This window comes from Pseudomyrmex gracilis, unplaced genomic scaffold (assembly GCF_002006095.1).
Source record: "Pseudomyrmex gracilis isolate BER0280 unplaced genomic scaffold, ASM200609v1 scaffold_98, whole genome shotgun sequence".
Lineage (NCBI taxonomy): Eukaryota > Metazoa > Arthropoda > Insecta > Hymenoptera > Formicidae > Pseudomyrmex > Pseudomyrmex gracilis.
Genome location: NW_018020682.1, coordinates 104,252 through 125,936, shown reverse-complemented (window position 1 = coordinate 125,936; position 21,685 = coordinate 104,252). Strand labels below are relative to the sequence as shown.

At 36.2% G+C, this 21,685-nt stretch overlaps 2 protein-coding genes across 2 annotated transcripts; both read left to right on the top strand.

Moving 5' to 3' along the window:
- The first annotated feature begins 430 nt into the window (after window positions 1-430).
- LOC109855743 (forkhead box protein D1-like) lies at window positions 431-2,304 on the top strand. Its single transcript, XM_020430296.1, has 2 exons — window positions 431-523; window positions 2,035-2,304. The coding sequence occupies exons 1-2, from the start codon at window positions 431-433 to the stop codon at window positions 2,302-2,304; spliced, it is 363 nt and encodes a 120-aa protein (XP_020285885.1).
- On the top strand, window positions 2,270-20,022 carry LOC109855760. Its single transcript, XM_020430329.1, has 7 exons — window positions 2,270-2,650; window positions 13,066-13,698; window positions 15,276-15,447; window positions 16,890-16,951; window positions 17,051-17,183; window positions 17,305-17,419; window positions 17,531-20,022. Exons 1-7 carry the CDS (start codon window positions 2,557-2,559, stop codon window positions 17,630-17,632), a joined length of 1,311 nt encoding a protein of 436 aa, XP_020285918.1. The 5' UTR covers window positions 2,270-2,556; the 3' UTR covers window positions 17,633-20,022.
- Window positions 20,023-21,685: the final 1,663 nt, after the last annotated feature.

Below are 21,685 nucleotides of genomic sequence, written 5' to 3'. Positions count from 1 at the left end.
TGCGTTCAATTTGAAAAGAGAAACCGGAAAAACAAAACCTCGTCTGTTCCAACATAAACGTCCTTTTAAATAACTCTCTCGTTTGTATTTTGTATGACGCTTTTGAAGTGCAGAAGTAAGCAGTGATATAATTGTAATTAATTAATTCAATTTCTCAAATTCTATATCCATACAATGTAGTAAAAATTACAAAAGTGAGTAAATTTACTAGTTGTTGACCAATAAGATCATAGATATTTTAGTAAATTTGCTCACTCTTGTAATTTTCACTACACTGCGTGATACAGAAACGACCCCCAGTGCGATTGGACATTGGCGTTCGTTCAGACAACTCAACGGTTGCACAACGGTTGAGAGATAATCACTTCTGATTGGATCGTACTTTTGAAACCGCAGCAGATTTTGAAGAATAGTCCTATCATAAGTGATGATGATCTCTCAACCGTTGAGTTTTCCGAACGTAACCATTGTGAACGCGACCTGCGTGATTGCTACGAGCGCCAAGTGGAATCTATTGTTAAAGGTCTGTTCGCACAACGCTTGTTCCGCGCATGCACGATCAGCGCGCGTGTGTACGGGATATTGGGACGGCAGTACGAAAGAAGAAGTTGACTAAGGCGAATCATGGCTGTTGACTGGTGCGATTCTACTTGAGCGATGTTCCGCTGCTTTATTGAATGCGTGCGCACAGTGTCTACCGTGGGGGGGAGAAGTGTTTTCATCCGATCTCGCGTGAGGTTTGTCTCACGAACTAGATACAGTGGCCATTCGGCACCATTCGGTTCGACCGTGCTCGACTGTTTAACTCCAATTTAGTCGGTGTGGGTCGGTCTGGTTGGTTGTGGTTTGGCGTTTGACAGTGCACGTCGGATTTGTTCGGGTCGTGTTACGACTCCGCGTACAATCATTCGCACAAGCTCAATTGATTTCATGACGTTGAAAACTCTGAGGTAAAATCGTGACACTATAACCACATCACGATGATACATATGACAACGTTATCAATAACAAGCGCTTTCAAGACAGATACGATCATCAGGACTGAGATAATTATGACAATATTACAACAATACTCTCGCTTACCACGATAGCGCGTTGCTGGTTCACAATCAAGAAGAGGTATCGAGCGAATACAGTTCTCTCTCAGTGCTCTGGACGCGTAGTACGAGTGTGTGTGTATAGTTTCGTCTATTTGAAACCAAGTTGTTCACACACCCGAGTTCCAGGAAGCGCGCAAGAGAGAAAAGTATTGCTGCGAACGGCTAAAGTAATACAAAGTGAGGAGAGAGAATAGATATCGAAGTAATAGAACTGGGTGAATACACATCCGTATTGGTTACAACGTATCTCTCAACGTGACACAGAGGGAAAGCGAGAGAAAGAGAGGGAAGAAAAAAAGCAGGTTCTTACGCAGAGACAGGCACACTATTCGGGAGTAACAGTACGTGTTTGCATGATCTCTTTAACGCTGCGGACTTATATTGATAATTGGTAAAACGAGACGTCAGTGAGACAAGTGAGTGCACGTGCCGTAGTGAATGTATGTGTAAACGTGTGTCAGAGTTATATATATATATATATATATATATATATATATACATATAAACACACATAGACACCACACACACACATACACAAATACAGTGCGCGAAAGAGCCAGACAGCTTCCGTCGGCGCGTCTACCCGACTCGCGTTGTCTCCGTCTGACTACATACATATGTAGTTGACTAGCGGCTCAACTTAGGTGAACACGGCGCGCCGCGCCTTCTTCTCACTCTCGCGCTCGCGGCGCGAGCGCGCGACCGCGACCGCTCATTTCTCCTCGTTCGTTAACGGAGTTTTCACTAGCGCGACATACGCGTATCACGCGCAATACGTTAACAACGATCTGACTTATAGTTCACCGTCGAGGCAAATCGGAATTGGAAACTGTGGAAAGAGATTGCTCTGAATATAGAATGGAGAGTCCCGTGTGTGCCATAGACTGAAGCAATCGGTTGCTAATCTTTCTGTGTGTGTGTCTTTACGGTGAAGGTGGTGGAAGAAAAAGGAGGGGAGAAGGAAGTGGTGGCGACAACGGCGGCGGACGTGGTGAATCTTGGTGGAGGTGGTGGAGGAGAAGAAGAAGAAGAGGAAGAAGAAGAAGGAGGTGGTGGAGGAGGAAGAAGCGACAGCAGCGGTGGCGGTGACAGAAGAAGAAGAGGAGGAGGAGGTGGTGGTGGAGGAGGAGGTGGTGGAGGTGGTGGAGGTGGAGGTGGAGGTGGTGGAAGAAAAAAGGAGGTGGTGGAGATGCATGTGGAATAATAGGAATAGAAGGAGACGAACGAGAAAGATTAGGTTAGACTGAACACAACCGCGTCAACCCGCATCTCCCAACTCCCCCCCTACTGCGGCACCAGTCACTCCATCTCGCTTCGACGTGCGTTCCATCTGATTCGTGCGCGCTTAAGAGACGAAGACGATAAAACAGAAAGAGAGTGAGAGAGAAAGAGAAGTTTAGAAAAGAGAGTGAAACAGTACGGAGAATCCGAGAAAAAGCGGGAGAAAAACACGAAAATGCAGATCGTCGATGGGATCCTAGTTGTTAGATCAGCGCTTCAATACGTATCCTCCAATACGGGCATGCAACGTTACATCGACAGACTTTCAGGTTAGTACAAGACACAGTTATTGCACATCTGCATTCGCACCAGCCGCGAATTTTTGTCGGTGAGGCGCATAGTCGTGTCGCGACAGTTTGACGCATCAAACATTATTTCCGCTCGAGACCAGACGAAATGCAAGAGATATACGGTATTTTCGCTTCTACACGAGAAACGAAGAGATTTGTTTTCTAATTTCGCGTACGCGGAATCTTTCTCACGCTCTATTATAATTTTTTTGTATCTATTCATATACATATACGATACGTGTCTATATATTATTACAAAAAAAAAAGGGTTTGGCTTTTTTTTTTCCTATATATAAAATTGAAATATATCATCATTTCTTGAAAAACAATCACGTAATAAAATAATCTACTCAGGTGCTGTTTCACTCGCGAGTGTGATGGCACTCATTAGCATTGATGACATTGCGTCGCATTATTACAAAAGTATATAAATAAATATTGCAAAATTACTTGACCACGCTTATCATTTTATTTTTTTAAATTTATTTATTTATTTATTTATTTATTTATTTTTTTTTTTTTTTATCAATGACTGCATTCGGTAAATCGATCGTAAGTGATCATAAATTCAAAGAGCACTTAGAAACACATCGTTAAATAGTATCGCAAATTACGAAACTGGCCGGAGGCGTGTTACTTGTAGCTTACAATCCATGGCACGCTGTTAAATGTAAACTTATGTAGGTACGTACGTATGGCGAGCAACGTAGACAGAATAAGAAGACTAAGACTGTGCGTTAGACGATGCCGCTAAGAGCTTGTCTAGCGCGCGATAACTTTTTATTTCCACTCTCATCACCTCTCCGGATATTCGTGATATCCGCGGTTTGACTCATCGATTATCCTAACATACTCGCATGCAATTTTTGCACTTCTAAATAAGTTTTCGATAACTTTATCTAGAAGATATCTCCCAAAATTGGTTCTCTTATTGATTCTCAGAGGAATTTATCCAGAGGATAGCTATCGAGAGGTATGAAGAAATCGGCCGTCGTTTCGCACAATTCTTACAAAATTTGTGACGATAAGTTCTCGTTATTCCCGTGATATCGATTATTCTCGTTTGTTTTTTCTATTCGAATGACAAACACGGAATGTTAAACATTCTTCTTTCTCGAACATCCGTTAAAAATATAGACATTAGATGTAAAGGGAGAGGAAAAACATAAAAAAAAAAATAAATAAAAAAAAAATTAAGAATATCATGTGGGCAAAAGATTTACATTTGTCATGAGAGAAGATAAAGTAAAGCGCTTGAAATGCCGGGCAGGTTCGTTGAAACTCGCATATTGTCAGTGAAAGTTTTACAATTAGAACGTGAGATTAATTGCGTTTCTCAATCGCGACAATTTTACCGATCCATTTAACGTTTATTAAAACAAAGCGCTAAAAAGTCAAAAACCGTGCTTATTTATTTGATTATCACATTACGCGAATTATTGGTTTGTTTACGTGTTACGCCCGGGACACTTTAAGCGATCGCATAAGCTATTTCAACTTGGTATTTGTGTGAGATTTTGTGAATTCGAAAACCAAACTTATGGCTAAGCTGTTTGAACTCCGGGGGCATTTAATCTCGCTTGGACTATTTCAACTATAATTTTGTAGCTTAGCTAGAAATTTGATTTTTAAACTCATAAAATCTCATAAATTTCAAGTTGAAACAGCCCAAGCGATTGCTTAAATACACGTTACTTCGCGTGTTTCAACTTACGTGGTGCGGCTAATTTTTGGCAATTTCACTGCGCCGGTAAAGGAAAAAACTTCAAAAAAAAAAAAAAAAAAATAACAGAATAGCGACAATATACGAAAAATTAATACGTGTCCCGCAGACTACTACGATCAATATACAAAAAATGTATTAATACGTGACTGTATATAATGTGTTAAGTGCTCCGGGTAATAAATAGCTTTATACTGGCCAACTAATTTTTTTTATTGACCCAAATGATTATTTAAATTAATTGGTAATATATATCACATAATCTGTTATATATATATATATATGTATATATATATATATATATATACATAATTAAAATGATTAGAAATGAAAAAACTTTGAATCGCTGTTTGACTCTCGACTAAATAAAGCAACTGATGTACAAACTTGATTTTTTTAATAGTTCAAACGATTTTAAAAAGATATTCTAGATTTTTTATATCGAAATACTCGAGTTTATTTTTTAATACTCAAATATACTTACAAATAGCTTTATATATACATATTATATAAATTTACTCTTATATCTGTGTATAAAATATTTTATTTCAAAACAATTTAAATCATTTAAAAGTATCAAAAGCGTAATAAATTATGTGTACGTATTTTCCTTTCAAAATGTTGTGAGTTAAGTCGACATTTTCAATCACCGTGAGACAATAGGAAGGGAGAAACGTAAACGAGAACATTGACTAGTTGACTATAGTGTTACATGTGTGTGCGCGAACGATCGTCTGAAATTTTACACGCAGTCTGAAGCTGTGCGTCCCCGATAGTAAATAGTACACGAATTGTTGTGTATGTACAGTCTGTTACACACAAGAATGTCTTCTCGCATATAAAGTTACTTCGAGTTGTGACAGTTTGAATCGCGCGTCCCATCGCTTTCAGAAATATTTACACACTTCATGACTATATGTTATCGCTCGCAGGAATTAGCGAGATTTTTAATCAAGGAACATATATAAATTTGTCTTCAATATCACAGTCGAATCTCTCTATTGTCATTTTCGTCGGAATCGAATTTTCTCCATATTGTAACTTTCTCCTCCCGTTCCCCACTCTACGCGATAAATCTCACAAAAGCGCATTGAAACATGTCACGAGATTATTTTTTATTTCGCGCGTGCGCCATCGAGGGATGGGAATTTAAGTGGTGGAACGATCAGCACGAGAGGAGAAAAATCCACGTTAAAAATTCGCTCGCATTGGGAAGATATCTACCTACAATACGGAAAGTCACAATAAAGAGGTTTGACTGGTAAGAAGTTTAAAATTAATTTTGTAAATCCGATTATGTGAAACTCGGGTTTTCTACTTTCAACCGTTTCTACTTGTTTCTTCGTTTTTTGAGATCATAGAAATGCATTTGGTACGCATTGTGCAACCGTGTTTTGAAAAATTAGTCACGGTTGTTTCGTCAATAATCTCTGTGATCTTTTTTTCTCCTAAGAGACGCTAAATACTTGTAGCAAAGTGAGCGAAATTTATTGGCAGTTTTGATGAAAGACCGATTTTCCTCGGTAGTACTTATTTTGTCAAGCAAATTAACATTTTTCGTGTCACAGGTACCACTGATGGTACACGTTAAATCGTTCACGCGTTTGATTCGGTTCGGTACGAAACGTTAATGGACTGGTGGCACTGTCGGATATATAGATATTGGATTCGTTGCGGCGCATACAAAATAAAGCCAAACCAAGGGGTTTTTTGACACCGACGTGAGGCCGAGAAAGAGAGAGAGCTCGCAGGAGGGGGCCAGTTTGGGACACGACAAAGATCGGAAGGCACGTGACGATACGAGGGCGAGAGCATAAAGACAGACGTAGAAAAGCCAGGTGTTTTATGGTGTAGAACCCGGCGAGAGACCACCCCCTGCCTGCTTCTCTTTACTCTTTTCCTTAAGAAACCGAAACGGCACCTTGTTCATTCTTTCACTTTTTTGTATATTTGCTAATTTTTTTTTTACACTTAATTTTTTATAATTACCCTTATTGTGACCCTTACTTCTTCAACTATTTGTCTCTCTTACGTCCCGCTATGTAACGGTGAGCGCACAGTTTCTTTTCAGTTCGAAACGGACAAATCTTAATTTGTGGTTACGTCGATTTATGCCGAGTTACGGAGAACAAGTGAAAAATCTTTCTCACAATATATACCTATTTCTTAGCTTCTTTCGCGTGTGGGAGACTTGGCATTCCGATAGTGAAAAATTTCATGTAGTTGCGATTAAAAAGTTCATGCTTCTCTTCAAAAGAGAATTTTCAAGAATATTTCTCATAGTTGATAAAAAGAATTCCGTCCCAGTGAGTCCAGATGTTTATAGAATGCTAAATCGAATAGTCTTGAGAGGTTTAACCCTTAGATTAGCGGTTTGCGTGTTAATCGCGTCCCGAGTGGACTTAGCGACCCGAATTAACTCAGCACACACATCCCTAGTATGAATAATTAAAGTTCAACTTTGTCGTAAAAATATACGTGCTACTTCTTTGAGAATATTTGTCGCGTAATATCGAACATGTCGAAAAAGTACGTGCTACTCTTTAAAAATTATATATTTGTTGCGTATAATATCCGCATTTAAAACAACTCGGAGGTAAATCCCATATTTTCTGTTCCGATAAATTTATATATTCGTACGGAACATTACGCGCGATTTCACAAAATTGCAATATGGCAAGAGCGCTCGATTACGGGTTACGTCAAGATAGCCGACGAATGGCAGCAGGGTGAAGCGCTGCCATGCTGCGCATTGCAGAACGTAAAATGACAGGACGGTGATGTCACTGCGGAGCATTTTCGCAGACTGATCAACTTTGTGTAACGAAAAGCGATCGAGAAGCGTATACCTACGTGTATTGCCGCCAGCACGCGTGCGGCACGACATGACAAAAAAAAAACCATAATCGCGCACAGGAGGAACCATCTGCGGCATCGAAAAGCATGATGCGGACCGGCCATGTGCCGGCTGCTAACTCAGTTCGCGTAGCTCATCGCGTCAAGTCGGCTGCTCCACAGATCCATGTTGCATATTACAATATATTATTACAGTGTGGCAAAAAATATATATATTTTAAAGAAAAGAGGGAAACTACCGAGATATTACGGTAAACTGCAAACCGGCGCGCGAGAAATGAGTGGAAAAAAAAAAAAAAAAAATATCCTTACCTGTGAATCGAGTAACGTTTTTGAAAAATCGAGTACGGATACACATGATTTTGATACTTAAAGGTTTATCACGAATGAAATTTCACCTCATGCGAATTTTGTTTTAATGTTGTTAAAAAAAAACTTAAATACTGGCAACGCTAATTTTATGAATATATTATTCACACAATCACATCCTCTTCGACGACTTTGATTTCTAAAAGTAAAAAAATATATACTAAGTCACTCTATGATAGCATTAACGTGTCATTTTGTATGATAGCTTTTAAACACAGCGCAATACGCCTTGCTGCAGGTTTACATAGTCGAGTATCTTATCGAAGTAAACATTTTTTTTTATAAAATATGAACAAATAAGATAAAGCACTGAATGATACAACTAACAATTCTACGTAATTTGATAAAGATGACGATTAACAATTATATATAGAAAAAAGTTTTGGAATTTTAAACATACATATGTGATTAAACGTATATTTTAACATTAACATCTTTTGTATTACTATTTTTGTGACACACACAGAGTGATTAGCAATAGTTTTGCGAGTGTAAAGCTTTTCAAGTTTTTGTCTGATTCGAATAGCACGCTCTTCATTTTCAGATTTACAACAGTGTGTGCCGATACGTAAAAACATTTGCGTGAGAATACAGTGAAATCCGGAAGTAATTAACTACATAGTGACCAACTTTGGCGCAATTGCGTGAGCATGAATAACATCGCTAAATACATTTCCACTAATTTAGTAGCTTTCTTTGAGTTTTCGTTGCATTTTATTGAATGCAATACAAACATGTTTGCTATCAAAAACTATAAAAATTACAAAACTACGTTATATGTATATATAGCGAAATAGAAAGATTGCCAGCGGACTCGACCGCCGACAATCAATTACGTTTTCGAAAGGCGACGTGTGTAAAAATTGATTCATATTATAAATCGAGAACGACAAAAATCCGCTATTTCTCTGTCGCGATAATTCAGTATAGCTGAAACGATAAGTACCTTTACGTAAAATAAATAAAAAAAAAAAAAAACAAAAACCGCGCACCTAACTTGCGCGATATTATGTTAGGAGTGTTTTTTTCTTCAAAGAGAAAACGTTCTTTCTATTACCGGCATGATTGCCAGAAGAAGTAGGTGATTTTTAGCGAGACGAAACGCGCGCACGTTAGCCCTAGAGGCTAGCGCGACTGTAACTACAACCCACGTTCTTCCTAATAATTGGCCATTTCCCTGCCGACAGTGTCGCATCTTAAGGTTGAAGTTTCTTGCTGTTTCGACTCGGTGAAATAATAATTCTTAACTCGAATCGCAAATCGTCTGGAATTTAGGTTATATTCTAATTGATCACGCTTCTCGACGTATCTCGCCGACACGCTTGTGTACGAGAGTTCGCAGTCTCGGGTCACAAATGGTCGTAAATTATTATTATTATTATTTATTTTTTTCTAACAAGCGTTAATTTTTACGTTTATAGATACGCACACATATATTTCTAACGCATTTTTGTAAACGTATTCTGAAATTCCGCGAAATCTGAATGCAAGCTCGATAACGGGAGAGATATAACGCGAGAGAGATAATTAATTTATTTATTGATACTTCAGCCTTGCGGCCAAGAAGGGAACTTGTGGTTACATCTTTCTTACAACATATCTTTTGTCTCTTATCCTATCTTATCATATTTCATATCACGTGTTTCGTGCACGTTGCTATATCTATTATTCTTACTGATCTGATTCTACCTGCTCTATCTAATCTCTTCTCTCTTTCTTATACCTTTCCTACACTATAAAATACACACTATAAAATATACAAAACATCACAAAATATCGCAAAGTTTGGTTTTAATTTAATTCTCACTATCTTACATTTACGCAAGCATACAATCTTATCTCACATATTTCATATATTACATATGCACACGTATATATCTCTACTACACCATCTTATATTACACTGTTTTAACTTATTTATCTTAAATGATCTTATCTTAGTTTAGTTTAAATTAGTTTCTTTTATACCCTTTATACGTTTCCTATTTTCATTCTTTTAAATAGTTAATCTATCTCTCTTTCCTCCTCCTCTCCCACATCCTGACTAGAGTTTATTTTATTTTCTTTTTCTTTTTCTACCTTCTTTTTCTCTCTAAGTCTTTTTTCTTTTTCTTTCCATAGCCTCACTAGTACCCTAAATAATTATATTTTCAATTCTTTCCCTCTTGTCTTTGCCTAGCTTATTAAACCATTCCTTAACTATCAAGAGAGATAATTAATTATAAAACAACAACAATACATCAAAATCTTGTAATGATAACATTTTTAGATACAAGTATAATAATGTTTTGTTTGGTGAGGATAATTGAGAGATAGTGTGTGACGTTTTTTTTTTCTTCTCTCCCCCTTTCCATTTCGCTCTTAATCTCGTCGGTGTTATCAAATCACTGTATCGAGTATATATATCTCTTAAACATGATAGAGCTGTTATATGCGTGTGTAAATTATATATATAGTTAAATAGTTAATTATATAGATAATTATATAAATCACATAAAGTTTTTATACATATATGTATGCATATATCCAAAACCTTTACGCGTGCATGTGTACGTGAAATCTTGGGCGTGCTTAGTCACGTGTCCTTTGAAAGCTGCAGCTACTGACAGATGAAGAAGAAAGAAGGGGAGAGCGGAAATTTTCCGAACAGAAGGGTCTCCAATACTAGCGAGACCGGTCTGCCGCTACCAGCTGCGTCTCGTCTAAACACGGAAATTCATAACTTCGAATATGTTACGTTGACGCAAAAAGAACAATCCTGTTGCTCTTGCCCGTGTGTATAAAAATTTGTAATATATATTATATACTCTGTCTATCTTTACGAAGTTTATAAAATCTAAGCGCGAGTCTCTTCGAAAGCGTGAGATTTCTGCACGATCGCGAGAATAAATCTTCTAAAAAAAAGTGAACTAGAAATGAGAGAGTGGGAGACGCGCGCGAAGATATCAAACACGCGTTCTGTTCTGTCAGGTGGCCAATGGATCCGTGGCAAATCATCGTGATAAATACTGATTGTCACTTTTCTTTTTTACAAGAATTAAAAAAGATAATGTTTCCGATAAAACAAGATATTTAGGGAGATAATTTTTCCGCTTCTACTTAGCTTTCGATTTCTATAAGTTTGACAAACATCATAATTCTGAAGTGTGTGTAAACAAAATGACATTTTCAAAAGCCCTCGAAGACACTAACTTTCTCTCTCTCTCTCTCTCTCTCTCTCTCTCTCTCTCTCTTTCTCTCTCTCTCTTTCTCTTTCTCTTTCTCTTTCTTTCGTTCTTATTCTCATTCTGTTAAAGAAGGGTAAACGAAACGAATACAGAGACGAGAAATGAATAAAAAGGGGAACTGATCGATGCTACACGGATAAAAAAAGCAACGTGCTCTCGATAATATAATACGCTGGACTAGAGCAGGACGTATCTTTCCTATACTCGATAGAGAACTTGGAGCACTTATAGGCGGGGCATACGACGAGTCTAAAGGAGACGAACGGGATCACACATGTCCACCTCGTCCACGTCGAGTATTCATGACGGTATTCATAGCGAGCAGCTGCCGAACGCACTTCAACGCCATTACCTGCTTTTCGCAACGTTCACTTACGAGGCGACCGTGTCTCGGCCGGCACGCGGCAAGTTCGCTTCTCTTCTTCCACCATCCCCTTTGCAATCCGTTATAACACACACATTAAATTTATTACAACACCGCGACATGTGTGTGTGTGTGTGTGTGTGTGTGTGATGAGATTAATTAGGTTTTTCTTATGTATTATTTTCGTATATGTTTCATATATGGTTTTTTTTAATTTTATAGAAGGGTAAAAGGGGTCGTTTATGTATACAAAGTCCAAATCCAAGTGTCCGAGCTGAATTTTTGAATCGAATTCAATACGAATTACTATATTTTCTAAAAAAATATATATTTCGCGCACGTATCATCCAGCATTTGGCTCTTATTTCTTCGTTAGTTGGACAATACGAGAACTTTATATACGAATATTTATTTTCTCCCATATATTGTTTAAAATCGTACAAGATATAAACAGATTGAATTACACACTTATTTATATCAACGCGAAAAAAGTTCAAAAAGTTCGCGACTGATTTACTCGATGTCAACACGAGAGGAGAAGTAAATTTTACTGAGAGGAATTCTTTCACTTTAGCGGAGTTCAATGAAGTTCGATACCGTATTTGTAATGTATCCGGTGTGTGTCAGGACGTCTCGCGATCGCTCTCGATCTGGTATCGGGTCTCGAAGGACATGTGAAAAGTGTCGACACCGGTGATTTCTACACAGTCCGTATCGCCAGTCGGATAAATTAAAAGCGCGTATGAATCACGAGAGAATCATGACGAGCGATAAGATTTCTCGCAAGAAAAGGTGCGCGTTGCCGCAAGTATTGGCATTGCTTAGCTTCCTAATTCTCGTATATTGTTACGTCTAGACTCGGTTCGCGAAGAACATCAAGATATTATAAAGAAAAACTAAAATTAGAACTTTTTATTAACAAACTGTGTGAACACATATATATGTGTTCGTGTGAACTATATATATATATATATATATATATATGTATGTATGTATGTATATATATATAGTTAACATATATATAGTTAACTATTAATAAATGATTATTTAAGTAAAATTGCCGATCTTTTTTTTGCACGAAAAGAAACGAAGAATCAAGGGTTCGACTTTTATATACAATATAACAATATTATATTATTGATTATTATAGACAGAAAAAAACGCGTTAGAAAAGGAAGGAAAAGCGCGAAAGAATTATTATCGCGTAACATGTTAATCAAACTTTAGTTTTTGTGGGTTTTCGAATAAAAATCATAAAAATAAAACTCACTATCTGCTGCGTTTACGACAGCAATTACTTCGAGTTTGCTATTAAAACAAATTTGATTAAGTGATTTGGAAACAATTCTGTACATGCACACAAGATTTTACTCGTAATAATGTAGTGAAAATAATTGAAAGATGTGATTGATGTTCTTTTCTGTTTTTTTTTTTTTTTTTGTTCTCTTCGTCTCTCTTGGAAGATAAGAATGATACATACAGAGACGTTAATGCACACGTAAGAAGTTGTACTTTTGTTAAGACATTTTTAAAAGTCATTGTTGATACAACTTTACATGTGAAAAAAATATAAACGCCCTCCCTCCCTTCCGTCTGTAAGAACGACGCAGCGAGCGATCGGAAAGATCGAAAAGAGCGTCGCTTTATATATATTTATGTATAATATATTGAAAATGAAATCCGGCCGGATGTCCTACAGCATAGCGGCCGTTCTCTCCGACCAGCCATCCTTGCCTGGCTGACTGACATTAGTGGTTTCTGCCTGGTAGGCCCGGTGCTTTGCTCGGTAGAGATCTCGTAGTCTTCACCCAAGATAAAACACACTATAAACGACCGGCCGGGTATCTGGTTTCAGGGAAGCGGCGGCACGTGCGCCGGAGTTCGGGCCCAGGTGGCGGAGTCCGGATCGCCGAAGAAACGCAAGAAAGAGAAATTAACGACAGTGAATATGAGGTGGGAGGCATAGAACTCGAAAAGATTAGCTCACCAGCGGCGACGAGTGAAGTCTGCTGTGACGACAAAAGTCTTACCAACATTTACTATTCCTCATCGCCTCATCTTCACCATCTTCATCGCCATCGTAGTCATCATCATCTGTCGTCTCGTCGACGGTATCGAAGGGACACCGATGACGGCAGAAACAGCAACGACGTTTGTGATGACGACGTCAATGAGAACAACGACGACAACAATGACAGCGAAACGTGTCTCGAACGTTTCCATCCTTGTCTTCGTCAGCGACTTTACGATGGACGGTCCTGCAGGAGCAGCAGCGACGTTAACGCTCGAGTCGACATTGACCACGTCGAAATCCATCGAACCGAGACAACGACTGTCCATCCTCTTGTACGAACTTCACCCGCTACAGCGACTAATACCGCTACTACCATTACCAACCCTTCGATCGCCACTGCTATAACGAGAGGATGCAAAATTCCACCCTACTTCGCGCTACTGCTTCTTTCCTACACCTTCTTGGGTGTAGCAGGTTGGTATTACATATACTTACATTTATTGTACTTACATAAGTACATGTTGCAACACTTTAAAAAGAAAATAACACAACTTTTATATATCTTTGTATTATAATATTTAATATTATTATATATACTTAAAGAGAGAGAGAGAGAAAAGAACCGCAATCAAGGATAAATCATTGTTTTTTTTTTTTTCTTTCTTGTTTTTGGTTTTTTGTTATAAACGGTGATTCGGTCATCCGTGTCGTTTTCGTTCCTACTTATTACGCTCATTGTGTTAGAATCTTGTACATTTTTTTTCTTTCTTTGACAACAAAAAGTATCATACGAAATGCAGTCGTCGTGTCAAGTGAAATTCTCGCGACAAAGCGCTTATTTTATACGCGGCTCATGCTAGACGACAATTACACACACGTTCACGTTTTACCTTCTCTCAACATGAACCGTCGAGATAATAGACTCGTGTCGTCCACACACTTCCTATGTAAAGATCATTCACCACTGAGATACGTGCATTTGAAATGTGTGCGAAAGATTCATTTTGCCACATATACATACATTGTAAACACATATATGTATTAAAAAAAAAAAAAAAAAAGATATCGATAAGGTGAAGAGATAAGAAAGGTAAAGTACACTACGCCTGCCGAGTAGATTAGAAGAACAGAGCGCGAACGTTGCTCAGAAGACGCGGAGAAACGGCAGATTGTAAAATTACAACAGGTGACAGACAGTAGGCACGCGCGGGACAGATGCAACCTTTTGCCGCCTCTGCCGTACTTTGCAGCTTTGTGTACAGTCTCGCGCCTGCGAGATGCACGCCTTCCCGCCCTCTCGTCGTTTCTCGTCAGGGTGGTCGCCGCCACCCGACGCGGCGTATATAACTACGTATTCGAGAAAAGACGAGGGCCTGAGTAAAAAAGCGAGAAGAAAACTACTACGTGACCCATCCATTGTGTTCAACGAGCCTGGAAAAGCCGACAAAATTCCTAAAGCGCCTATTCATCCCAGTCATTTCTTGCTGTTTTGTGTCAATAATGAGAATAAACGTTTCATCATTAGTAGTAGTTGGTTTTACGTCTAGAAAAAGAAGTCTAAAACAACAATTTGTTACATTGTCTAGAAATGACATGGATATAATATATGGATATGAAAACATTTATTTGTGATAACACACAGTGTAAGAATAACGCCGCGCGATGTTATGTTAAACGGCGCGTCGCTTTGAAGTAAACATTTTTAACTATCTTCTAAGTAATAAAAAAAAAAAAAATCGAATTCCAGAGTTTTTATTGCAAGATTTTAGTTTAGAATTATACGCTTAAATGCTATGTAAAAGAAATGTGCAGTGTGTGTATGTGTGTGTTAAAAATGTGACGCGGATGTTTCTTTATGTTTGTAATTCGCCCCTCAGTCGTAGAAAAAGATAGTGAGAACGGATCTCTCCTTGCGTAGATAATTGCAGCAGAAGTCTTTCTTCTCGTGTTTATTCATTCTCAATTTAGCGAGAGCAAAGACATCATATGATGTGTGTTAATACGTACAACATTCAATTTAATTTGTGTTTTCTGTATATTTGTCAATATAGAAGCCTGCTCGTCGCGCTCAACACCAAAACCAAGGCCGCCAACGTCAACGGATCGGCCGAATATAACATTCCACATGTACACATGTCCACCGGATTACGCGGAGTGGTATTGTTTGAACGGTGCCACATGTTTCACCGTGAAAATCGTCGACTCTCTCTTGTACAATTGTTTGTAAGTATGCAATGTGTGTGCGATTTTTTTTTTTCCATCATCTTTTTCTGCACGTTGCGTCGCAACATTACAGTCAGTAACGTTAGTTTGCCTTACCTGTGAAATTTTTTTCCGGAACATTTTCCTAGAACATTTTTCCGCAGAGTTTCACTGCAATAAATATAGTCGGAATCTTTAAATCACATATTTTAACATATGCAGAAGCGCGCACGGAATGACTATTGTGATTCTCAGACCGTCGAGACGGTATGCGACACGAATATCGCAACAATTATATGTGAAAAAGCCGCCAAGAAAGACGACGGGTACCTTAATTCGTTTAACGTCTCGACGTTAATCTTTGACTATTCAATCTGGTCACGTACGTCAAAATTCCGTATCGGTCTGTGCTCAAAAAATCTGTCAGTTTTCTCTTTTCTATCGATTCCTTCCTTCTTTATTGGTTTTCTTTTTTGTTCTTTTTCCAAGTCAGATAAATGTTTGACTTAATGTATTTGTCGGGGTGAGATTTGTCAGGATGAAAGATGCGAATTCAAACAATACACAAAAAAAAAACGAAAATGTTGATTTTAACTTGAATACACCTCCTGGGACAGGAAATCAATTCAAAAATGTGAAAGTAACTCATTTATGTGTTATTTATTGACAAACTACTAAATGTCAGTTAAACGACACATTTATATTTTTTATTTTGACTTTGAGTGTAACGTAAAAATAAAATAACAAAATAATTAATAAGAATATAAATATATGTAAGAATAATCACGTTCTTTTGGAAGTACATTTCTTACGAGTTATTTTAACTATTTCTTCTATGTAGTTTTTAATTATTTAATAAAGTCAAAATAACAAATATAAATGTAAAATGTCAAGTATTTAACATAACTAGTTTGTCAATAAAGTATAACACATGACGAATGAGTTACTTTCATATTTTTTACATGTCCCAAAAGGTCCACTCAAATTAAAATTAACATTTTCTTTTTTACTGTGTATGAATATTTTTTTGTGCGAAACAAAAAGGTGATTGGATTAACACTGAAGTAATTGAAGAGAGAGAAGCACATCGCGTGTTCGCTCAACCTTATCATTTCCCACGGTATTTGCTTTGTCGACCGCGATATGCCGCTTAGATCGAGTAGAGTCGCTTTGTCTCCTTTCTGTCACATCTTTAAATTGTTCAACGGTTTCGCATTTTGGCGCAAAGAACTAGTAAAATGTCGTACGTAGCAAAAATTTTTACAAAGAATTTCTTAATTCTCATCTCCCCGTTAAAAAGTGTGAAACGGCAGTGTCAATTAAAATTATCGAATTATAACGTCGCGAGAAATGCCAGCATAAAATCGAGAAATTAAAATAATTTTTGTTTGTGACATATATTGTAATAATCGAGAGAGAGATTGCTATTAAGTTAACTTGTGATAATTTTGCATTCTATATAGATGCGCCAACGGATACATCGGACAGAGATGTGAATTTAAAGATTTGGATGGTTCCTATATACGTAAGTAGTACATCTACTAGACACATTCGCGTATCTTTTTCGCGAGACAATGAAAATAACGGATACAAAATAAAAATGGCACTTGTTTCTTTTCAACAGACTCGCGGCAACAAGTACTGCTAGAGACAGCTAGTATCGCCGGTGGTGCCACAATAGCAGTATTTCTCGTCGTTATTATTTGTATAGCGGTTTACATCCATTTTAAGCGAAAGCAGAAAGAATTACGCTCGAGGTAATTGATAGTTGCTATATTATTATATTTGTTATATTTTATTCACAGTACGAACTTTTTGATGAAATTTACAAATGCGTTTATTACAATTGGTCTTCCTTTTTTTTTTTTGTTACTACAGCAGTAACTGCGTTGACACGGTAGATGGTCCTGGCCGTGATTCGGCCGAACTGAGGCCGTTTAGCAACCGCAGCCGTTCTCTTATGATTTTCATGGCCAAGAACCCTAACAGTTCGGTAAGAAAAAAAAGAAGATAAATTTAAATACGACTATCGAGACGCGTGTCTAAAGTAAAACAACAAATTAAGAGAAATATTCGTACATAATGTTTGAATATTTTTTCGTAGGCAACGATAGAGCAGACGAGAATGCCTACCTGGAATTGTCCGGAAGCAGAATCAATGAAGACGGACGCTTCTATCAGCGAGAGCAAACATTTTAGTCAATAGCGAACTACATAAATAAATGTGTGATGCGTCGTCGTAACGATTCACAATTGGCAATGCAAAATGTAAAAAAGATCGTCAATTAATCTACCGAAAGTACACGTCGAGATACTTGGAGATAACAAAGAACACAGTCTTAAGTAACGAAAACTTGTTGATTATTCAACTAATTCGATTCGGCGAATAGATTTGTCATGATCGTAATAACGAGCGGTACTGAGATAAACGAAGTCAAGTACCTTGATACTTTCCGATCTATAGTGGCACGTACCGATGCGATAGCGTCCTTTCAATCGCTTTATCGTACATTGAGACATTCCCGAACTATTACACTTGTTGAGTCTTTTGATCAAAGGTACGTTTTGATGCTTGTCGATTATCTTTCTAACGAGTACCTCGATGGACCATCTTTGGAGCAAATGTCAACAGTTTAAAAACGAAGAACTCCTCTCACGAAGAATGTGTGGTGTGTTTATAAAATCTTTTTTTTTTATTTATGTTCTTCAATTTTTGTTTTTGAGAACTGACAGGTTTGTATCCATCGAATATTGTCTTTATGCGAATGTTACTGTATCACCATTATATTAAGAAAAAAATAGATGTATGAGTTGCAAAAGTAGTGCCTTTTTACTCTCGTTCGTAAGAAAGCTAGAGGTACACTGGAGATCTCTTGAGAGATCAAATAGAACATTTATCTATTTATAAATCTTAAATTTCCCTAAAATCTGCGTCGTCCAAATCGCTAATCGTGTTTACAAGCGCGGGACGCTGACACGCCTAGTGAGCGATCTTCATAAAAAAAAAAAACGACACAAAAAATTAACAGTCGGAAAAAAATAATAGACAAGATATCAAAATCTTTGATGCTTGGTACGTGCTGTTTGTATTTAATTTACATATTTATCATTTGTCAAAAACTTCGATTCGATTTTTCTTTTGCAAATATGTGTATCACTAATGTAAGTTCATCACGCGCCTCATGTTTCTCGCGGAAGTTTAATATATTGCAACTTTTATTAGATTGCTTTGTATATCTATTAGATTCTTCCAGAAAAAGTTAAAGCGGAACGCGATTAACCGTACCATTAGTATCAAGGAGTTGATAGACCATATGTCTTATATATATATATATATGTATATAAATATAAAATACATATATATATATATAAAAATATGTGTGAGAGATATATATACGATAAATCTAGATTAAATCCGACGTCTTACCAGAAAGCAATAGTTCTCTGAACACGTATGTTTTTTGCCACTAAACAATAGAAATGCTATCTATTTAGCAGTTACTAACATGTTAGAAAATTTATTGACGTCAGATCGCCATCCGGCGTTGTACTCTGTTATGTATTGACAAAATATTTTCTCAACTCGCTTTGTCCATATAACAAGTATCCTTTACAATAAATCTTAGGCACACAATGACGTACTTATAGTGAAACAATGTTTAGTTCCATATCTGTAAAAAATTGAGCGATAGAAGATATGAAAAATATAAAATACTATTAGAGAATAGAACAACAAATACACACTAAAACAATATAATAAATTCAAATTGACCTTGTAAGCATAGATTATATAATTTTTTTTTTTTTATGAAAAAATGTTATTACACGAGATTATTCACTTTATTTGCTGTGTATGACAGAAAATTAAAAATTTTTCTAACATTTTTGTTTCTGTCTTCACATTTAAAGTGGAATTGTTGAATGATATATACATGTACATATATATATCATATAGCAAGATAATAAGCCCAACAATAATTATTTTTTGTCAATACGTGTCCTGTCCACATCAAACAAAGCTACAACATACCGTCATATTGTTGATTGTTTGTCAATTAAACAAGAAAAAATACTATTGCGCTTTAATTCCAATTTATATCAATCATGCATCGTTTCCATTACTTATTTATTTATTTGAATAAAATATTTGAATTATTTCTAATTATATGCACAATACTGCAAGATTAATTTATAATTGTCCTCACACATCACTTTTTCATTTAAAGCTTTTTAAATTTTAGGTTATATGGTTAACTGATTAATGTATGTGCGCGTATGTGTGTGTGTGTGTATGTGTGTAACACCATAAAGGCTACATGTTAACAACGCGATAGGATGAAATTAATATGATTTGGAAGAAGCTACCTTTGTGCTACATCATGTGCGTATGAGGCTGGGCCTCTTGTTTGTCATTTTGCCTCAGCTTCTTGTAAATAATAAATTTATACTACATTAAAAACACTTTAATTTTTGCTGCAACATTGATTGTAAAAAAGCAATATTTTCATCTAACCGCGTTGTACTACGTTGCACATATTCTGTCACCTCTGTATCATTATAATACCACAATGTGCTGCAATAAAAGTTTCAAATACATATTTTTATAATTATGTAATTTGTTATAAAAATACACAAAAAGGTGACAGAAAAAAATGCTGAAAACATTACATGATTTAATAGTAATTTGTGTATTTATAAGAGAAACAGAAATCCTTTTTGGTCAAAAAAGGTAAAACTTCCAAAATGTTTTGTGTCACACTATTTTTTTTTCGTACTAATTATTTTTCTGTCTCGATGTTTCGAGAAACATTTATTTAGTAATAATAATAAATTAATTAATTAATAATAATAATAATGATAGTAATAAATTAATAATAATAATAATAATATTAATAACGATAAACGGCTTTCTTCAAATTGTTCAAAATTTTTACTCAATACGGAGAAAGATAATTAGATAGATAAAGAGAGAGAAAGAAAAAGAAAGAGAGAGAGAGAGAGAGAAAGAGAAAGAGAGAGATTGCGCACGAAATAACAAATAAGAACTACTCAAAAATATATATAGTATCTTATAATTTATAAATAGTCTCAGTAACAAAATGTATTCTAATTTAATTTCCCACATTTTATACTGTACGTGGTTCCTAATTTATTATTACTACTATTTTTTTCATTAATATATAATTAATTATTATAACTATATATATATATATATATTTGTTACTATTTTAGAAATTCTTATTACGGAGTGTGTGTCAATAAAACTGTTTACTTTAAGAACTTGTATGTTTGAAAAGAAGACATGTGTATGAAATACGCAATATTGAAATGAATGTTGAGATTGGAATGCGTAATTCTGCATGCCACATGTGTGTCACATCCAAACTTGGTATGTGTATATGTGTCAGACAAACCATCGGATGACACAAAAAAAGAAAACCTTTGTATGTTCTTAGTTCAAGCGTTTGAACTTGAGTCGTAAAAATATTTTTGAAATAAGATATTTTTTTTACGTACACATCAGTGTATCTAAAAACTTGAATAATCACTTTGTAGTTAATATTTCAATTTTAGCATGCGCACATTTGCTTTCGGAAGTTTATATGTACAATAGTTTTAATATTGCAAAACTTCTTTCGCGCGCCTTTAAATGTTAACTTCTAGAAATCGGAAACAGAATGCGAAAATGTAAAAGAAATTAGGAAGGCAACAGAATGAAAAAAGAAAAAAGCAAACATTGTGTTTCTTTTATGTCACTCGATGGTTAGTTGATATGGTTTTTTAATCTAGTGTTTGTTTCCTGACTTGGCCAAACAAGAGCCTTATTATAATTTATTATGTAAATTATCGTCATATAACACAGAACATTATGATAATCAGCTTTGAAAAAGCAAACTTGGTGTGTGTGACCGTCAAGTGTTGTACCAGTGACAACATCTTAGTACATCCGACAGCGCAACTTTTTACATTGTATTATATTTTGCGCAAAGAACTTATACATATACACACACACAACAAATATAAAAAAATAACGACACTAAAGTGTCATGTTTCTTTTAAACAATGCAAAAAATCATCGCTTTTCTTGTATTACCGGCAATTATATTGCAATGTACTTTAAGCGAGCATTATTTGAATTACGTAATTAAGAGAAGAAGTTCACATTTATAATTATTGAACAAAAACTATCACTACACAATGATATGTCACAGTATCTCTGTGTGTTTCGACAAAGAATATATTCCCGCGCTACCTGAAA